This window comes from Anomaloglossus baeobatrachus, chromosome 5 (assembly GCF_048569485.1).
Source record: "Anomaloglossus baeobatrachus isolate aAnoBae1 chromosome 5, aAnoBae1.hap1, whole genome shotgun sequence".
Classification (NCBI taxonomy): domain Eukaryota; kingdom Metazoa; phylum Chordata; class Amphibia; order Anura; family Aromobatidae; genus Anomaloglossus; species Anomaloglossus baeobatrachus.
The window spans coordinates 104,037,392-104,059,026 of record NC_134357.1 but is presented as its reverse complement, the minus strand read 5'-3'; the positions used below and the strand labels follow the sequence as shown (position 1 = coordinate 104,059,026).

The following is a 21,635-nucleotide window of genomic DNA, read 5'->3' as shown; positions in this document are numbered from 1 at the left end:
TGACAACCGTCGGATTGGCCGCTGTGCTCTGCCTGGCCCCGCCCCTCCACATGGATTGGCCGCTCTGCTTGGCCCCGCCCCCCGCATGGATTAACCGTTTGGCCAGGCCCGCCCCCGCACGTGATGCCCGCTAGGCCACGCCCCCCGCATGTGATGCCCGCTAGGCCACGCCCCCCGCACGCGATGCCAGCTAGGCCACAGCCCCACACGCGATGCCCGCTAGGCCACGACCCCTCACACTATGCTCGCTCGGCCACGCCCCCCGCACACGTTGGGCACCTGTACACCTCCCCCCAGGGCAACTCCTCCCATTATACTCCTCTTTCCCCAGGACTACTCCTCCTATTATAATCCTCCTATTATACTCCTCTCTGAGGGGTTCGCAGCATGGGGGATGAAGCACGATGGGGAGTGCAGCATGGGGGGGATGGAGCACGATAGGGGGTGCACCACGATGGGGGGTGCCCAGAATGGGGCGATGAAACACGATGGGGGGTGCGCAGCATGGGGGAAGGAGCACGATGGGGGGTGCAGCATGGGGGGTGGACCACGATGGGGGGTGTGCAGCATGAGGGGTGGACCACTATGGGGGGTGCACACCTCCCCCCAAAACACACACACACCGCCACACAACACACCACACACACTGAGAACCACAAACACCGCCCTACACAGACACCCACACACAGACAATGCTGCACACACACAACACACAAACACCGCGGCACACACAAATATATGCACATACCGCGCAACACACACATTGCACAAAACATACCTCCCTCCAAAACACACACACGCACCCCACACCCACAATGCTACAGACACACAGCGCTCCACAAACAATGCAACACACACAACGCAACACACAAACAACACCGCTCTCACCCCCCGCCACACCTAGACAATACCCAGAACATTTACAGCGCCCTACACAAACACTGGCAACTACTCACAACAACATACACATACACATATACATATATATATATATATATATATATATATATATATATATATATATATATATATATATATATATATATACACACATACAGTCAGGGCCAGAAATATTCGGACAGTGACACAAGTTTTGTTATTTTAGCTGTTTATAAAAACATGTTCAGAAATACAATTATATATATAATATGGGCTGAAAGTGCACACTCCCAGCTGCAATATGAGAGTTTTCACATCCAAATCGGAGAAAGGGTTTAAGAATCATAGCTCTGTAATGCATAGCCTCCTCTTTTTCAAGGGACCAAAAGCAATTGGACAAGGGACTCTAAGGGCTGTAATCAATGAAGTAGTTAAAAGGTCTGGGGTTGATTACAGGTGTGTGGTTTTGCATTTGGAAGCTGTTGCTGTGACCAGACAACATGCGGTCTAAGGAACTCTCAGTTGCGGTGAAGCAGAACATCCTGAGGCTGAAAAAAAAAGAAAAAATCCATCAGAGAGATAGCAGCCATGCTTGGAGTAGCAAAATCAACAGTCGGGTACATTCTGAGAAAAAAGGAATTGACTGGTGAGCTTGGGAACTCAAAAAGGCCTGGGCGTCCACGGATGACAACAGTGGTGGATGATCGCCGCATACTTTCTTTGGTGAAGAAGAACCCGTTCACAACATCAAGTGAAGTCCAGAACACTCTCAGTGAAGTAGGTGTATCTGTCTCTAAGCCAACAGTAAAGAGAAGACTCCATGAAAGTAAATACAAAGGGTTCACATCTAGATGCAAACCATTCAATTCCAAAAATAGACAGGCCAGTTAAATTTGCTGAAAAACACCTCATGAAGCCAGCTCAGTTCTGGAAAAGTATTCTATGGACAGATGAGACCAAGATCAACCTGTACCAGAATGATGGGAAGAAAAAAGTTTGGAGAAGAAAAGGAATGGCACATGATCCAAGGCACACCACATCCTCTGTAAAACATGGTGGAGGCAACGTGATGGCATGGGCATGCATGGCTTTCAGTGGCACTGGGTCACTTGTGTTTATTGATGACAACAGCAGACAAGAGTAGCCGGATGAATTCTGAAGTGTACCGGGATATACTTTCAGCCCAGATTCAGCCAAATGCCGCAAAGTTGATCGGACGGCGCTTCATAGTACAGATGGACAGTGGAACATTCTGCAATGGTTAAGTCAATCACCAGATCTTAACCCAATTGAGCATGCATTTCACTTGCTCAAATCCAGACTTAAGACGGAAAGACCCACAAACAAGCAAGACCTGAAGGCTGCGGCTGTAAAGGCCTGGCAAAGCATTAAGAAGGAGGAAACCCAGCGTTTGGTGAGGTCCATGGGTTCCAGACTTAAGGCAGTGATTGCCTCCAAAGGATTCGCAACAAAATATTGAAAATAAAAAATCTTTTTTGGGGTTTGGTTTATTTGTCCAATTACTTTTGACCTCCTAAAATGTGGAGTGTTTGTAAAGAAATGTGTACAATTCCTACAATTTCTATCAGATATTTTTGTTCAAACCTTCAAATTAAACGTTACAATCTGCACTTGAATTCTGTTGTAGAGGTTTCATTTCAAATCCAATGTGGTGGCATGCAGAGCCCAACTCGCGAAAATTGTGTCACTGTCCAAATATTTCTGGACCTGTATGTATGTATGTATGTATGTATGTATGTATGTATGTATGTATGTATGTATGTATGTATGTATGTATGTATGTATATATATATATATATATATATATATATATATATATATATATATATATATATATATATATATATATATATATATATATATATATATATATATATATATATATATATATATATATATATATATATATATATATATATATATATATATAATGTATATATTTTTTTAGATAGCATATAGATAACCCAAAGTGTTGGGTTCTGATGACTGAAGAAAAGAAGATTGTGTCTTGGGTTATGTGGAGGACCTGCTCATAGATGACTGTGGTAAGGTAGTGATAGCTAGGATGCTATATATGGCTAGGAAATTGATTGCACAGCACTGGATTTTCAAGATGTCGGAATATGTAGACAAAATAAACTGGGTGATAAATATGGAAAAGCATATCTATATCAAAAGTAACTATTACTAAATTTGACAAAATCTGGGCACCTTGGATTGATCACTCAGGGTTGGCGTCTAGGGAGTAGGTGCGGTATAGCCTACATTCACATGACCGTTCCACTTTTGCGGGCCACAAAAAACAGTCTGTTTTCACGGATGCATCCGTGTGGCATCCGTTCCGTATACGGTCCATATGTCATCCGTGTGCTTTCCGGTTTTTTTTGCGGACCGCAAAAAACGGAAACAGCAAGAAAGAAATAGATGTGTAGATATAGAGATGGATAGATAGATATAGAGACAAAGAGATAGAGGGATGAATGAATGAATGGACTGATAGATAGATGGATAGATAGATGAGAAAGGCATATAATGTCCTACCCCCCTGCATATTCTAAGCTGGCACCCTTTAGTGACTTTCATGTGGCACTAAAAAGGTGCTTATCCTTGTATTTAGCCAAAAAATAAATAATTTAAAAAAAAAAAAAATATGATGTGGGGTCCCCCCCTATCTTTTGTAGCCAGCTAGGGTAAAGCAGACGGCTGCAGCCTGCAAACCACAGCTGGCAGCTTAACCTTGGCTGGTAATCCAAAACAGAGGGCACCCCACGCTGTTAAGTTAAATAATTAAAAAGAAAAAAAAAAAACACGTGGGGTCCCCCCCCAAATTGGATCAGATCAAGAGCGGACAGCTGGGGTCTGATATTCTCAGACTAGGGAGGTCCATTGTTATTGGACTCTCCCCAGCCTAAAAATAGAAGGCCGCAGCCGCCCCAGAAGTGGCGCATCCATTAGATGCGCCAATCCTGGTGCTCCGCCCCAGCTCATCCTGTTGCCTTGGTGCGGTAGCAAACGGGTTAATATATAGGGTTGATGCCAGATGTGTAATGTCACCTGGCATCAGGCCCTGGAGTTAGTGATGTCACGCGTCTATCAGATACCTGACATCACAAACCCAGTCAGTAATAAAAAAAAACAAAAAAACATGACATCAAACACATTTTTATTTGAAAAAACACTCCAACACATTCCTTCTTTCACCAATTTATTAGAAAGAAAAACAAATCCAGGTCTGGTGTAATCCAAGGGGGTCCCACGACGATCCATACTATAGTTAATGTCCCAGTCAATGAAGAACAGAATGTTCCCAATTGGCTGGGAGAGTAGTGCAGTGACCTGAGCTAACATCAATAGGTCAGCCCAGGTCACTGCATGGCATGACGAGTGCTGCTGTCAAGAGGATAGCGAGGTACATTACCTGTGGTGATTGCTGCACTCCTGACAGCAGCGCTGTCACCGAGTTCAATGACCGCCGCCTTCACAAACCAAGTATCGCGAGCGGCCCGTGACGTCACCGCTAGTAACAATCTCAGGTCGACAGCGAGAGGTGATGTGACAAGCGGCGGGCATAGAAGACAGTGACAGCGCTGACGTCAGGAGGGCAGGACTTAATCACCGCAGGTAAGGAACTTTACTAATCTCCTGACGGCAGCGCTTGTCATCCCCGCGGCTGCTGACACTGCAGTGCGGGCATAATATGCTGACACACTACAGTGCAGGCAGCTGCTGACACTGCAGTGCAGGCAGCCGCGTGGCTAGGGCTGGAGTGGGACACAGACTGCAGCGGCACCCGACGGAAGTCACACGGAAGTGCTTCCGTGCGGCTTCCGGTGATTTTGCGTTATTACGGAACATAATAGGACATGTTCCATAATAACGGAACGGACATATGGCATCTGATGTGTTTTTTTGTAGGATCGGATGACCACGGAAGTGCTTCCGTGTGCCATCTGATCCTACACAAAAGACATTGAAAAGATGGTCCTTTCCGTAGATCCGCAAAAAAACAGGAACTGACCAGGACAAACGGAACGGTCATGTGAATGAACCCTTAGGATGGGTCTAATATAATCCAATGCCTCTCTGTTAGCCAATTCATCTTGTACTAGTTATATTGCTCTTGACATTATATATATACGCAAATGTGAACTATCATTATTATGTCTGTTGCTGTATATACTGAAACCATCTAGATTAGTAGTAACTCCTTCCTGTTCCTACATATTAATCTTGTCAAGACGGTGAATGGGTGGGCAAATAGAAGATGATGTGATGTTTTTTGTGGTTAAATTCGTGTGTTAAAAGAGAAAAACTTTGTTTAATAAAGAATATCGGATTTAAAAGAAGATATTTACAAGGACTTATCCTATGAAGGATTATGAGGCTTGTTAGGATATAACATCACTAAGTGGTGGGATTGTATTGCTGTGAAGCTTGAAGTGTATTTACACGTAAAGTCAAAATGGAATGGATCAGAAATGAAAGATATAACTATAAAGGAAGACAGACCTGAATCTGAACATTTAAATGCAGCCTTAAAAGGGTTGTCCATGTATAATTATCTTATAGGCTTGCAGACGATAAAAAAAAACAAAAAAAAAAACAAAAACCCTCACTTTCCATCCCTCAAGTAATGCCTCGTCATTGGTCTTTGTTGACAGGATGCCGAAGTGACATCTTGACTATATTGCACACAACCACTGTAGCTGCCTGTCATCAAAGACTGGGGCTGTAGCGGAGAGGTATCGATGGTCCAGCGAGGGCAAGTATTGCCGTGTGTCATCTTCATCATCTGCAAGTGTATGGATAAATAAAGATTATTCCCAGCCAACTCCTTTAAAGGTACTTTTACAAGGGTCATCATTTGGCTGACAGAGTGGTCCATTGGCCATAGCCAATCACCTGTAAGGCTAGTTTCACACCTGCGTTGAATGGCATCCCTTGCATTGCGTTGTGTGATGGATGCAACGGATGTGTTGCATATAGTGGCACAACGGACGCAACGGATCGTACAAAACAACGGAATCTGCTTTTTTTTTTTTCTTTTCTTTACAGTTTTACCGGCGGCAGACTATTATGAACGATCGGCTGATCACCCGGCTGCCGGGTGATCAGCTGATCGCTCACAGCGGCCGGCCGCCGGGTGATCAGCCGATCGCTCACAGCAACCGGTTGCCGGGTGATCAGCCGATCGCTCACAGCAGCCGGTCGCCGGGTGATCAGCCGATCGTTCGGCCGCCGAGAATGTGTGCGGGGGGCGGAGAGTGGGGTTGGTGGAGCCGAGCGGGGCCATTGCGCTGAGGACGTCAGTGCCGCGGGAACTGCATGGCTGGGGACAGGCGAGTGCGTGCGTGCGTGCGTGTGTGTGTGTATATATGCGGACTGCGGGAAGGGGCGGAGCCAAGCGGGGAAGTGTCGGGCTCCCTGCACACGTAGCCAGGGTAAATATCGGGTAACTAAGCAAAGCACTTTGCTTGGTTACCCGATATTTACCTTGGTTACCAGCGTACACCGCTTAGCGCTGGCTCCCTGCACACGTAGCCAGGGTAAATATCGGGTTACTAAGCAAAGTGCTTTTGCTTAGTAACCCCATGTGTACCCTGGTTACGTGTGCAGGGAGCCAGAGAGAGCATGCGCAGCGAAATCCTAAGGATTCCACTGCTCAAAAAACGTTACATGCTGCGTTCCTTCCGCCCAGCGGAAGCAACACAGCGTCGGCCAGCGGAAGCAACGCAGGTCCATCACTCGCAATCCGTCGTCCATGGAAGCAAAACGGCGGATTGCAACTGAAGAAAAACAACGCAAGTGTGAAACTAGCCTAAAAAGATTGTAAAAAAAAGAAAGAAGGATCTCTGCTGTACAACAAGGGTACAAGCTGCCAACAACGAGCAAACTGTAACAAATGTATTTCTGCAGCACAAATGCCATTGTGGGTTATAGATAATCTTTTGACAAGAAATGTGTAATTGGTGGAGAAAGATAGAACTTGATGGATCAAAGTCTTTTTCAACTTTTGCAACTATGCTTGGGGACCACATGATCATGGCCTCGTAGAAGGGGCGTCAAACGACCATCAACTTGTTACATCTTCAGGGTCTTTAGAATTGAATAAAGGGCTCAAGGCAATATCTCATTGCTGCAGATCTTCAAAAAACATTCATTCGTTTGTGGCGATAGTAAAGTTAAAATTCTGTGCACAGTGGGTCCCTGCAGACCATCAACCAGATTTTTTTTTTTTTATAACAAAAAACTCTAAAATAATCAACTCTCAATATGAAGGGGTTGACCTGTCTTTTTCAGGATGACTAGTTTTGAAGGACACCTTTCAATGTCCTAAACAAAGAGAATCCCAGAAAACAATGAATCATAGAATGGTAGGGCTGGAGGGGACCTCAAGGCCCATTGGGTCCAACCCCCTGCGAGTGCAGGCTTTGCTAAATCATCCCAGCTATATGTTTATCCAGTTTCCGCTTGAAGATTTCCATTGATTAGGAGCTCACCACCTCCAGTGGTAGCTTGTTCCATTCTCTGACTGCCCTCACTGTCAGAACGTTTTTTTTAGGGTATGTGCGCACGTTGCTTTTTACCTGCTTTTTACCTGCTTTTTTGCTGCTTTTTCTTCTGCGCTGTTTAATGCCAAAATGGATGTGTTCTTCTATTCAAGCAAAGTCTATGGGAATTTGGGTTTCTTGTTCACACTATGTTGGTCAAAATGCTGCCTTTTTGTGGCAGAACTTTGGTCAAAAACTCAGCTTTGCAGTGCAAAACCCAAATGGCAAAAACAATTGACATGTTGCTTCTTTGAAAAGCTGAGTTTTTGACCAAAGTTCTGCCTCAAAAAGGCAGCATTTTGAACAACATAGTGTGAACAAGAAACCCAAATTCCCATAGACTTTGCTTGAATAGAAGAACACATCCATTTTGGCATTAAACAGCGCAGAAGAAAAAGCAGCAAAAAAGCAGGTAAAGAAGGGAATTTTGTTTACTTACCGTAAATTCCTTTTCTTCTAGCTCCAATTGGGAGACCCAGACAATTGGGTGTATAGCTATGCCTCCGGAGGCCACACAAAGTATTACACTAAAAGTGTAACGCCCCTCCCCTTCAGCCTATACACCCCCCGTGCTGCCACGGGCTCATCAGTTTTGGTGCAAAAGCCCGAAGGAGGAAAAAATTATAAACTGGTTTAAAGTAAATTCAATCCGAAGGAATATCGGAGAACTGAAACCATTTAACATGAACAACATGTGTATACAAAAAACAGGGGCGGGTGCTGGGTCTCCCAATTGGAGCTAGAAGAAAAGGAATTTACGGTAAGTAAACAAAATTCCCTTCTTCTTTGTCGCTCCTTATTGGGAGACCCAGACAATTGGGACGTCCAAAAGCAGTCCCTGGGTGGGTAAATAATACCTCATAATAGAGCCGTAACGGCTCCGTCCTACAGGTGGGCAACTGCCGCCTGAAGGACTCGCCTACCTAGGCTGGCATCTGCCGAAGCATAGGTATGCACCTGATAGTGTTTCGTGAAAGTGTGCAGGCTCGACCAGGTAGCTGCCTGACACACCTGCTGAGCCGTAGCCTGGTGTCGCAAGGCCCAGGACGCTCCCACGGCCCTGGTAGAATGGGCCTTCAGTCCTGAGGGAACCGGAAGCCCCGAGGAACGGTAAGCTTCGAGAATTGGTTCCTTGATCCACCGAGCCAGGGTTGACTTGGAAGCTTGTGTCCCTTTACGCTGGCCAGCGACAAGGACAAAGAGTGCATCCGAGCGGCGCAGGGGCGCCGTACGAGAAATGTAGAGTCTGAGTGCTCTCACCAGATCTAACAAGTGCAAATCCTTTTCACATTGGTGAACTGGATGAGGACAAAACGAGGGTAAGGAGATGTCCTGATTGAGATGAAAAGGGGATACCACCTTAGGGAGGAATTCCGGAACCGGACGCAGAACCACCTTGTCCTGGTGAAACACCAGGAAGGGAGCTTTGCATGATAACGCTGCCAACTCAGACACTCTCCGAAGTGAGGTGACTGCTACTAGAAAAACCACTTTCTGCGAAAGGCGTGAAAGAGAAATATCCCTCATTGGCTCGAACGGTGGTTTCTGAAGAACCATCAGCACCCTGTTCAGATCCCAGGGTTCTAACGGACGCTTGTAAGGAGGGACGATGTGACAAACCCCTTGCAGGAACGTGCGTACCTGTGGGAGTCTGGCCAGGCGCTTCTGAAAAAACACAGAGAGCGCAGAGACTTGTCCCTTAAGGGAGCCTAGCGACAAACCCTTTTCCAATCCGGATTGAAGAAAGGACAGAAAAGTGGGCAAGGCAAATGGCCAGGGAGAAAACCCCTGAGCAGAGCACCACGACAGGAATATTTTCCACGTCCTGTGGTAGATCTTGGCGGACGTTGGTTTCCTAGCCTGTCTCATAGTGGCAATGACCTCTTGAGATAATCCTGAAGACGCTAGGATCCAGGACTCGATGGCCACACAGTCAGGTTGAGGGCCGCAGAATTCAGATGGAAAAACGGCCGTTGAGACAGCAAATCTGGTCGGTCTGGCAGTGCCCACGGTTCGCCGACCGTGAGATGCCACAGATCCGGGTACCACGACCTCCTCGGCCAGTCTGGAGCGACGAGGATGACGCGGCGGCAGTCGGCCCTGATCTTGCGTAACACTCTGGGCAACAGTGCCAGAGGAGAAAACACATAAGGAAGCCGAAACTGCGACCAATCCTGAACTAAGGCGTCTGCCGCCAGAGCTCTGTGATCTTGAGATCGAGCCATGAATGTTGGGACCTTGTTGTTGTGCCGTGACGCCATTAGGTCGACGTCCGGCATCCCCCAGCGGCAACAGATCTCCTGAAACACGTCCGGGTGAAGGGACCATTCCCCTGCGTCCATGCCCTGGCGACTGAGAAAGTCTGCTTCCCAGTTTTCTACGCCCGGGATGTGAACTGCGGATATGGTGGATGCTGTGGCTTCCACCCACAGCAGAATCCGCCGGACTTCCTGGAAGGCTTGCCGACTGCGTGTCCCACCTTGGTGGTTGATGTAAGCCACCGCTGTGGAGTTGTCCGACTGAATTCGGATCTGCTTGCCTTCCAGCCACTGCTGGAACGCTTTTAGGGCAAGATACACTGCCCTGATCTCCAGAACATTGATCTGAAGTGAGGACTCTTGCTGATTCCACGTACCCTGAGCCCTGTGGTGGAGAAAAACTGCTCCCCACCCTGACAGACTCGCGTCCGTCGTGACCACCGCCCAGGATGGGGGTAGGAAGGATTTCTCCTTCGATAATGAGGTGGGAAGAAGCCACCACCGAAGGGAAGCTTTGGTTGCCTGAGAGAGGGAGACGTTCCTGTCTAGGGACGTCGGCATCCTGTCCCACTTGCGTAGGATGTCCCATTGAAGTGGACGCAGGTGAAACTGCGCGAAAGGGACTGCTTCCATTGCTGCCACCATCTTCCCCAGGAAGTGCATGAGGCGCCTCAAGGGGTGTGACCGACCTTGAAGAAGAGATTGCACCCCTGTCTGTAGTGAACGCTGTTTGTCCAGCGGAAGCTTCACTATCGCTGGAAGAGTATGAAACTCCATGCCAAGATATGTCAGCGATTGGACCGGTGTCAGATTTGACTTTGGAAAATTGATGATCCACCCGAAACTCTGGAGAATCTCCAGAGTAACGTTGATGCTGTGTTGGCATGCCTCTTGAGAGGGTGCCTTGACCAGCAGATCGTCTAAGTAAGGTATCACTGAGTGACCCTGAGAGTGGAGGACCGCAACTACTGTAGCCATGACCTTGGTGAAAACCCTTGGGGCTGTCGCCAGGCCGAACGGCAGTGCCGCGAACCGAAGGTGTTCGTCTCCTATGGCGAAGCGCAAGAAGCGCTGATGCTCTGGAGCAATTGGTACGTGGAGATAAGCATCCTTGATATCGATCGATGCTAGGAAATCTCCTTGGGACATTGAGGCGATGACGGAGCGGAGGGATTCCATCCGGAACCGCCTGGTCCTTACGTGTTTGTTGAGCAGTTTTAGGTCCAAAACAGGACGGAAGGACCCGTCCTTCTTTGGAACCACAAACAGGTTGGAGTAGAAACCGTGACCCTGTTGCTGAAGAGGAACCGGGACCACCACTCCTTCTGCCTTCAGAATGCCCACTGCCTGCAGAAGAGCCTCGGCTCGCTCGGGAGGCGGAGATGTTCTGAAGAATCGAGTCGGAGGACGAGAGCTGAACTCTATCCTGTAACCGTGAGACAAAATGTCTCTCACCCAACGGTCTTTTACTTGTGGCAGCCAGGTGTCGCAAAAGCGGGAGAGCCTGCCACCGACCGAGGATGCGGTTTGAGGAGGCCGTAAGTCATGAGGAAGCCGCCTTAGTAGCGGCACCTCCGGCGGTCTTTTTAGGGCGTGATTTAGACCGCCATGCGTCGGAGTTCCTCTGATCCTTCTGCGGCCTTTTAGACGAGGAGAATTGGGACCTGCCCGCACCCCGAAAGGACCGAAACCTCGACTGTCCCCTCCTCTGTTGGGGTGTTTTTGGTTTGGCCTGGGGTAAGGATGTTTCCTTTCCCTTGGATTGTTTGATGATTTCATCCAATCTCTCACCAAACAAACGGTCGCCAGAAAATGGCAATCCAGTTAAGCACTTTTTGGAAGCCGAATCTGCCTTCCATTCCCGCAGCCACAAGGCCCTGCGTATTGCAACCGAATTGTCGGCTGCAACCGCCGTACGGCTCGCAGAGTCCAGGACAGCATTAATAGCGTAGGACGCAAATGCCGACGTTTGAGAGGTTATGGACGCCACCTGCGGCGCAGACGTACGTGTGAGTGCGTCAATTTGCGCCTGACCAGCTGAGATAGCTTGGAGTGCCCATACGGCTGCGAATGCTGGAGCAAAAGACGCGCCGATAGCTTCAAAGATGGATTTCAACCAGAGCTCCATCTGCCTGTCAGTGGCATCCTTGAGTGAAGCTCCATCTTCCACTGCAACTATGGATCTAGCCGCCAGTCTGGAGATTGGAGGATCCACCTTGGGACACTGAGTCCAGCCCTTGACCACGTCAGGGGGGAAAGGGTAACGTGTATCCTTAAGGCGCTTGGAAAAACGCTTATCTGGACAAGCTCGGTGTTTCTGGACTGCCTCTCTGAAGTCAGAGTGGTCCAGAAACATACTCTTTGTACGCTTGGGAAACCTGAAACGGAATTTCTCCTGCTGAGAAGCTGACTCCTCCACTGGAGGAGCTGAGGGAGAAATATCCAACATTTCATTGATGGACGCAATAAGATCATTCACTATGGCGTCCCCATCAGGAGTATCAAGGTTGAGAGCGGCTTCAGGATCAGAATCCTGATCAGCTACCTCCGCTTCATCATACAGAGAGTCCTCTCGCTGAGACCCTGAACATTGTGATGATGTCGAGGGAATATCATAGCGAGCTCGCTTAATCGGTCTTGGGCTGCGGTCCGTGTCAGAGACCTCACCCTGGGATCCATGAGACACCCCGGGAGGACATTGCTGTTCCAACTGAGGGGGACCAGGGGGCAATGATTCCACAGTGCCCCTGGCTTGAGATGCCGGCCTGGACTGCAAGGCTTCTAATATCTTAGCCATAGTCTCAGAAAGTCTTTCAGTAAAAACTGCAAACTCCGTCCCTGTCACCTGGACAGTGTTAACAGGTGGTTCTCCCTGGGCCACCCTTAGCAGAGGCTCCGGCTGAGAAAGTGCCACAGGGGCCGAGCATTGCACACAATGAGGGTCAGTGGAACCTGCCGGCAGTATAGCCGTACATGCTGCACAGGCAGCATAGTAAGCCTGTGCTTTGGCACCCTTGCTATTTGTGGACGACATGCTGTTGTCTCCTCTGAGCAATACAGGAGGGTATATAGACAAAAATCAACAGTGCACCATACAGTGTAAAGTATAGTCTATAATCATATAATCTATAAGTACACTTCTGCACTAGTGGGGCCAGCACCACAGGTGCTGCTTACCGCCTGCGCAAAGCGGTTGTGTGGGCACCAGAAATCCTGCCTGGGTCTCCCTGAGCTTGTCTCTCCTCTCCAGCGTAGCAGAGCTGAGAGGAATGGCTGCCGGCGTCCTGAGGAGAGGAGGGAGCCGTGGGCGTGACCCAGAAAAGTGCGGGAACTGGTGCCCCACTGTGCAGAGTGAGGGGGGTGGAGTATGCAAAGCATGCTCCAGCCCTCAGTGCTGCCGTCCTGTACAGCGTCCCGCCCTTCCCCTGATTGGCAGGGCTGGGGGCGGGAAGAAAACGAGACTAGGCCGCAAAAGCCGGGGACTCGAGTTATAAGCGCGGCCACCGTATAAGCGCGGTCGGCGCGGAAGTCCCCGGCGCACTAACAGTCCCAGCCGCGCCGCAGTGATAACCATGGCAGCGGCGGTCAGCGCGGCAGTCCCCCTACACGAACACACTCAGCGATGCTGAAGTGTGTAATGGCACAAACGCAGCCAGCGCTGCTGTCCCCGGTGCACTAGCACACCCAGCAATGCTGGAGTGTTGCTGTGCGCGGTCCCCACGGGGACACAGAGTACCTCAAAGTAGCAGGGCCATGTCCCTGAACGATACTCGGCTCCTATCCAGCATGGTCCTCAGGAGCTGTGGATGGAGCACGGTCTCCTGTGCCTGGAGACCGAAAGGATCCCACTTCACCCAGAGCCCTAATTGAGGGATGGGGAAGGAAAAACAGCATGTGGGCTCCAGCCTCCGTACCCGCAATAGATACCTCAACCTTAACAACACCGCCGACAAGAGTGGGGTGAGAAGGGAGCATGCTGGGGGCCCTGTTATGGGCCCTCTTTTCTTCCATCCGACATAGTCAGCAGCTGCTGCTGACTAAGCTGTGGAGCTATGCGTGCATGTCTGACCTCCTTCGCACAAAGCATAAAAACTGATGAGCCCGTGGCAGCACGGGGGGTGTATAGGCTGAAGGGGAGGGGCGTTACACTTTTAGTGTAATACTTTGTGTGGCCTCCGGAGGCATAGCTATACACCCAATTGTCTGGGTCTCCCAATAAGGAGCGACAAAGAAAAGCAGGTAAAAAGCAACGTGCGCACATACCCTTAATGTCTAATCTGAATCTCCTTCCTTTTAGTTTCATCCCATTGCTTCTTGTACTTCCTTGTGCTAATAAGAATAGAGTAGTTCTCTCTCCACTGTGACTACCTTTCAGATATTTGTAGACCGCTATTAAGTCTCCTCTCAGCCTTCTCTTTTGCAAACTAAACATTCCTACTTATTTTAGCCGTTCTTCAGATGAAATTGAAATGAAATTGAAAACTAAAATGCAATTCTGCAATTGATATTTGGATTTTGTTTTTATGGCAAAAGTGACCATACAATATGATTCTCTAGGTCAGCATAGTTGCAAAAATACCAAATTTGTACACATTTTTGTTTTTAATTAATTGGTGACGACATTTTTTTGGCCAAGTTGCAGTGACTGAAAAAGTGCAACTTTGGTGCGCAGATATTTTTAACCAATTGGGTTAATTCAGGTTATATTTTGGTAGATCAGACTTCCACATACGTCAATACCATGTTTAATGCTAATTTTTAAACGCTTCTTATTTTATTCTCCCTTAGGGGACTTGGATTTTTGATCACCTTATTGCTTACATCATGTAATGCCTCAGTATTACAGTGTATGGGGAAAATTACAGACTGCATTGAAGCCAACGAAAAAAGGAGGGGAGCCAGCACTGCTTATGAATGGCATGCAACAATGAAGAAATAAAAAAAGTGTAATATTCACAAATTCATTCCTACTGTAACAATTCAATGAGATTTTTTGCAAATGATTGATCAATGATTTGAGCTCCCCTGCCCCGTCACGGCAAATCTCTATAGGGGGGTCCCTACACTGTTATAAATTATTATGTACCATAAGGTCTCATATAATGAGCAGGACCATATGAAAACACCACTTACCCGAGACATGTCCGACTCGCTCCCATGCTGCCAAGGACTGACAACTGCGAATAAAGGCAGCCCAGGTGCCAGTGTGTGTGGCAGAACCACACACACCAGCATAATGTCAGGACTGGCCCCCACAGTGCCAGACCAGCAAACATGGATGAGGGTGGAACAAGGTTCAGGCAGGTGGTGTTTAAATAATGATGCCTGTGGAGCAGGAGGCGGTGGCTGTGTGTGAACAAGCACCAAACTGAATTTTGATGGCGACAGAAGGAATTTGCAAACCACACTGGGCGTGCACGGCAAGGTGGTGGTCAACCACCGACCAGTAAACGAAAAAAGGAGGGGAGCCAGCACTGCTCATGAATGGCATGCAACAATGACGAAATAAAAAGTGTAATATTCACAAATTCAAGTTGTTGACCGCCACCGTGCCGTGCACGCCCAGTGTGGTTTGCAAATTCCTTCTGTTGCCATCAAAATTCATGTTGGTGCCTGTTCACATACAGCCACCGCCTCCTGGTCCATAGGCATCATTATTTAAGCACCACCTGCCTGAGGCTGTTCCGCCCTTCATCCATGTTTGCTGGTCTGGCAGTGTGAGGGCCAGTTCTGACATTGTGCTGGTGTGTGTGGTTCTGCCACACACACTGGTACATGGGCTGCCTTTATTCGCAGTTGTCAGTCCTTGCAGCATGGGAGCGGTTCTGACATTCCCTGGGTAAGTGGTGTTCTTGTATGGTCCTGTTCAAGTCATTATGAGACCTTATGGTACGATATTAATTTATAACATAGTGTAGGGACCCCCCTATAGAGATTTGCCGTGACGGGGCAGGGGGGCTCAAATCACTGATCAATAATTTGCAAAAAATCTCATTGAATTGTTACAGTAGGAATGAATTTGTGAATTTTACACTTTTTATTTCTTCATTGTTGCATGCCATTCATGAGCAGTGCTGGCTCCCCTCTTCTTTGCATTGAAGCCAAGTCATATAAATATATTTCCTAGAAGCGCAGTCACAGGCTGGTGTTTACAAAAGCATAGTATTGGCTGGCATGGGGGTTTTCAGTAGGTCACTGGCAACTGCTTGGCACCTCAAAATTGCCTCGAGGAATGGGCATGTTGTACGGTGTACCCCGCCCCTTGCGGCAAATACCACTTTTGGAGACTGGCAGCAGTACTTAAGAGTTTTACAGCAACAGGGGTAGCTTCGTTCTGCTCGCTGCTGTTACAGGATACAAGGTGTTTAACACAGCCAGCATCTGCTGGAAATGGTGCAGGTTCACCTCCTGAGTCCACATCACACATGGGAACCAGACACAGGACATATCAGTATGTCCAATATTGGAAACGGGTTACGCTAATTTGCAATGAATGTTTATTAATACTCATAAATCAAACTCAGTGTGATATTGCAGCAACCCCTGCCTTACCTGGGCCCAGTGAATGATATTCTGCACAGATGTGCCGGATGGACAATGGGTGGAATACACATTTACTCGGCTCTAAAAAGAAGATAAAAACAAATCGCAAAATTAAAAGAATGCATAGGGCACACCCCATAAAATGGATACTTTCAGTCAACCCTTGCCAAATAGAGATTATTCCCCCCCCCAAACAGATACTAACAACAATATGCTGAATTGCTTTAAAATGTAACCACAAACCGCTATAAAGACTTCTCCATTATTTCAGCTGCACAAAGTATTTATTTAGATGGCAGGCCCTGGAAATCTGTACCATATTCTGTAGGGATGCGGTATAGGACTCACAGCATTGCCTATGTATATCTGCTGCCTGGCACATGTAGGTACAGCGCTGCAGGATAAACAGGGCACAACCTCTGCCGCCATGTAAAGAACTATACAATCAGGACAGAATCTACATTCTATATTCTGTCCGTCATCTGATGTGCCGGGGGAAGGGGATCAAATCTGTAAGGGTTAGGTGAAATAAACGGTCATTAATCTTACCATGTTGAGGTTCTTTTCATTAAATCCACAAAGAACAAAGAAGATGTTGCCACATATTTGCTCAATCACTTCATGGGTGCAGAAGTGAGTGGCGAACCATTTAATGAGTTCTGTCTGGGGTAGAAATTCCTTTCTGCCAAAGAGGTCCTAAATATAAAGAAAAAAAAGTAATGATCCAGTAATTACAATGAATATGATCAAACAAAACGTATAGATTCACTTTGAAGAGGTAATCCCACTTTGGAGCTCTATCCTATAGCAAGAAATATACAGCGAGCCCAGAAGCCCACTGTTGGCAATTAATTGGTGGCTAAGTGTGCAAGGTCAGCAATTTATAGAAAGACCAGGGTGTTCTAAAAGATAGGACCCATGTTCACGAGATGCAATGTTGGGTCCCAGAAGTGAAAACTATTTTTTTTTATTATTATTATTTTTTATTATTATAGCGCCATTTACTCCATGGCACATTACATGAGGAAAGGGGGATACATAATAGGGACAAGTACAATAATCATAAACAATACAAGGCACAGACTTGTACAGGAGGATAGAGGTCCCTGCCCGCGAGGGCTCACAGTCTACAAGGAATGGGTAAGGATATAGTAGGTAAGGGTAGATTGGGTAAGGGTAGATCTGGTCGTGTGGTGCTATATCAGACTGAGGGTTACGGCAGGTTGTAGGCTTGTCGGAAGAGGTGGGTCTTCAGGTTCCTTTTGAAGCTCGTCAAGGTAGGCGAGAGTCTGATCTGTTGTGGCAAAGCATTCCAGAGTATGGGGGAAGCACGGGAGAAGTGTTGGATGCGATGGTGGGAAGAGGAAATGAGAGGGGAGTAGAGAAGGAGATCTTGTGAGGATCGAAGGTTACGTGCAGGTAAATACCAGGAGACTAGGTCACAGATGTAGGGAGGAGACAGGTTGTGCACGGCTTTGTAGGTCATGGTTAGGGTTTTGAACTGGAGTCGTTGGGCAATGGGAACCCAGTGAAGGGAATGGAAGAGAGGAGAGGTCAGGGAGTAGCGGGGGGAGGGGAGGGGGGGGGGCAGGTGGATTAGTCGGACAGCATAGTTTAGAATAGATTGTAGGGGTGCGAGACTGTTAGAAGGGAGGCCACTGAGGCGACAGCACATGATACAAGGTCATTAATTGATCATTTGCCTGCGATGAAGCGCTAACATCAACTTTCTCAGTTAAGATATTAACCACCAATAAGCCTTCTGGCCAACTAGACAGCCTGAAGAACATAATCTATCATACAGACTACTTGATTAGCCGTACCTTGATTACGAACTCTGGGAAAACACCCAACTTTGCCAATGGACTGTTGGAGAATTTAATAGTAGCCACAGGAGCCAGCCCAAAAAACATTTTCACTTTTTTGGCCAGTTGGGGCAAACTTGAAAATGCAATAAACCCTAGGAAACAAAACATAATAATTAGGATAGTAATCCAAATAACAGCAATACAGTAATCCATTATATAGCTGCGTTGTACACTACAAGTATAGTGGAAGGGATTTCTAGAAATCCCACGCCCACTGCGCTTGTTTTTTTCTGCAGCAAACACTGACCTGCAGAGCAGCTTTCCAAGCACACTGAACCCTGATCGTGAGGACAAGCAGCTGCGGTCTCCTGCGGTGGAGACTCATGACCCTGCAAGTCAGGACCCAATGAATCCTGATTATGGGCACATACCCTAACATGCACTCTCACCTTTCCAGGTGACCTTAATGTGACATTCTCTAAACATTTGATTGCTCAGGTCCAACTATTCAATGTTTCAAATGAACTTTTTGCACAACTTGCTGTTCTCTAACAAGGCGTTTAATGGCAAAATTCACATCAGGTGTTTGATCCATGAATCGCACAATACCTTTTGGGGTTCAATTCGAATTGTTATTAAACAGTCCTCCTTATCTCCTTATCGTGCTGTTCACATTTCAATATCAAGACACCTAACAATTGAACAACAGTACCTCTCCATTGCGGGGCTTCAAGGAGGATATTCTCAGATGGAAGGAGCCACTGAGCTTAGAGTGTCATCAGCAGGTTACAGCAGAGATACAGAAAGACTGCAAGAGTCACAGAAAGGCATAGAAGTGGCCATATCTGACACTGATGACGGCTTCATTGTGAACAATTCCCTTCGAAACCTAATTATGAATGCTACAGAAGTCCAGGCACATTTAATGGAGGTCAGAGGCACCCAAGTGTCATATCACACCATTCGAGAAAATTTACATTACTGTGGTCTGTGTGCTAGATGATTTGCAAGGGTATCGGAGCACACCACCAGGCACAGGCGTCATTTTCTTGCCTGCTGTCAAGGAGAGCGCTATGCATCAGCCACTGTCGTCACAAGACGAGCCTTTTGTCGTGTTACAATGTGGGTCGGTGTGTCTAGTCAATACAGAACTGTCCTACACTGTGTGAATGGTACAGGGACAAGTCTCTACTACTTGAAAAATATTATTAAGCCAGCCATTGTGCCAGAACCTCAATGATCTGTGGGACGCCCATCAAGATGAGTGAGATGCCATGCCTCAGCAGACAATAACTCAACCTGTGAACAGCAGGAGACGTCGTTGTCAAGTTGTAATTGATCCTCAAGGCCACATGAGAAGTTACTGAGACACTGACAATTTTTTGGGAAGTATACCCACCACTGTTGCTGGCTTTGGTTTTCAATAAATTGCTTGAGGAAATCACCATCGTGCATATAAACACACACACACACACACACACACACACACACACACACACACACACTTTTTCCTGATCATACAGAAATTCTGCAGATTAAACCAGTTGGGACGATTATATGTATTGCGTAATTTAAGGAGCGGTTATCCAAATAGGGAAAAACCTTTCCCATCGCATTGGGCCCAACTGTTGTGGCCCCCACCAAACCCAAGAACTCTCATTGAATGCAGCAGAGATTGCTCATGGGCACTGCCACTCCATTCATTATAACAGGAGCACAGATCAGTTGAGCACTGCACTCGGCAATCTACTACGCCCCCATTAATAATGAATGTAGCATTATGAATGGAGAAGTAATGCGCAAGATCGACCTTCGCTCTATTTAGATTCTCGGGATTGGTGGAGGCCACGCCGGTAGGACCTTCAGTGATGGGAAAGTTATCCCCTACCCTTGGATACAGGATAACTTTTAAACTTAAGAACAGACCTTTAAACATTTATCTTTAGGTTTGACCACAAAACAATATATTGTTTTGACAGAATTGTAGGTGATTTAAACAGCTGGGTACAGCACCACTATTGTCTAGTGCAGGGGTGGGCAATTAATTTTCCCATGGGCCCGCATGAGAAATTGGGATTGGTTTAGAGGGCCGGCCTAATATAATTACCTCAGTTCTACCCAATATACTACATCACTACACCCCCTCCATATACTACACTTGTAATAAACTACATCACTACACCCCTATATACTACACCTGTAAAACTACACCACTACACCCCATATACTACACCTGTAATATAGTACACCCCCATATAGTACACCTGTAATATACTACACCTCCATGTAGTACACCTGTAATATACTACATCACTACATCCCTATATACTACACCTGTAATATACTACACCTCCATATAGTACACCTGTAATATACTACACCTCCATATAGCACACCTGTAATATACTACATCACTATACCCCCATATACTACACCACTATATACACCTCCATATAGCACACCTGTAATATACTACACCTCCATATAGTACACCTGTAATATACTACACCTCCATGTAGTACACCTGTAATATACTACATCACTACATCCCTATATACTACACCTGTAATATAGTACACCCCCATATAGTAAACCTGTAATAGACTACACCTCCATATAGCACACCTGTAATATACTACACCTCCATATAGTACACCTGTAATATACTACACCTCCATATAGCACACCTGTAATATACTACACCTCCATATAGTACACCTGTAATATACTACACCTCCATATAGCACACCTGTAATATACTACACCTCCATATAGCACACCTGTAATATACTACACCTCCATATAGTACACCTGTAATATACTACACCTCCATATAGTACACCTGTAATATACTACACCTCCATATAGCACACCTGTAATATACTACATCACTATACCCCCATATACTACACCACTATATACACCTCCATATAGCACACCTGTAATATACTACACCTCCATATAGTACACCTGTAATATACTACACCCCCATATGTCACACACCCTGCTCCCCATACAGCCTGCATCCCCATATCACACACACTACACCCCCCATATGTCAGATACCCTGCTCCCCATACAGCCTGCACCCCCATATCACACACACTACACCCCCATATGTCAGATACCCTGCTCCCCATACAGCCTGCACCCCCATATCACACACACACTACACCCCCATATCTCACATACCCTGCTCCTCATACAACCTGCACCCCCCAGATCACACACACACTACACCCCGATATGTCACATACCATGCCCACATATCTCACCCTGCCTGTACCCCAACTTACCCCTCTCAAACACTCTGTACCCGTTCACATCCTTCTGTCAGTCTGCAGCCCTCATATGCCACTCACCCTGCAACTCCATCTTCCCTCATATGCACTCACCCTGCAGCCCCCCTCCCCCTCATGTCCCCTCTTTTCTTATTACCGTCATCATATGTCCAAATCTCCTTCAGGATTCACTATCTTTGCTTTCTGCCCGGCATCCTGTGTCTCCTCCCACACAGTCACATGGGCGTGACGTCATCGCAGGTCCTGCAGGATGGAGTATTCCGTCTTCTGTGC

The 21,635-nt window shown here is 47.0% G+C and overlaps 1 protein-coding gene across 1 annotated transcript in view; it reads right to left on the bottom strand.

Annotated features, from left to right (window-relative positions):
* The window catches only part of LOC142310909 (lysosomal acid lipase/cholesteryl ester hydrolase-like), a 61,989-nt gene that overhangs the window by 10,294 nt on the left and 30,060 nt on the right, over positions 1 to 21,635 (bottom strand). The window contains exons 6-8 of the mRNA XM_075348736.1: positions 18,076 to 18,212; positions 16,802 to 16,948; positions 16,262 to 16,333 (exon numbers count right to left, since the gene is read on the bottom strand). Coding sequence (XP_075204851.1) covers positions 16,262 to 16,333; positions 16,802 to 16,948; positions 18,076 to 18,212 — 356 coding nt within the window. The remainder of the gene's footprint in view (positions 1 to 16,261; positions 16,334 to 16,801; positions 16,949 to 18,075; positions 18,213 to 21,635) is intronic.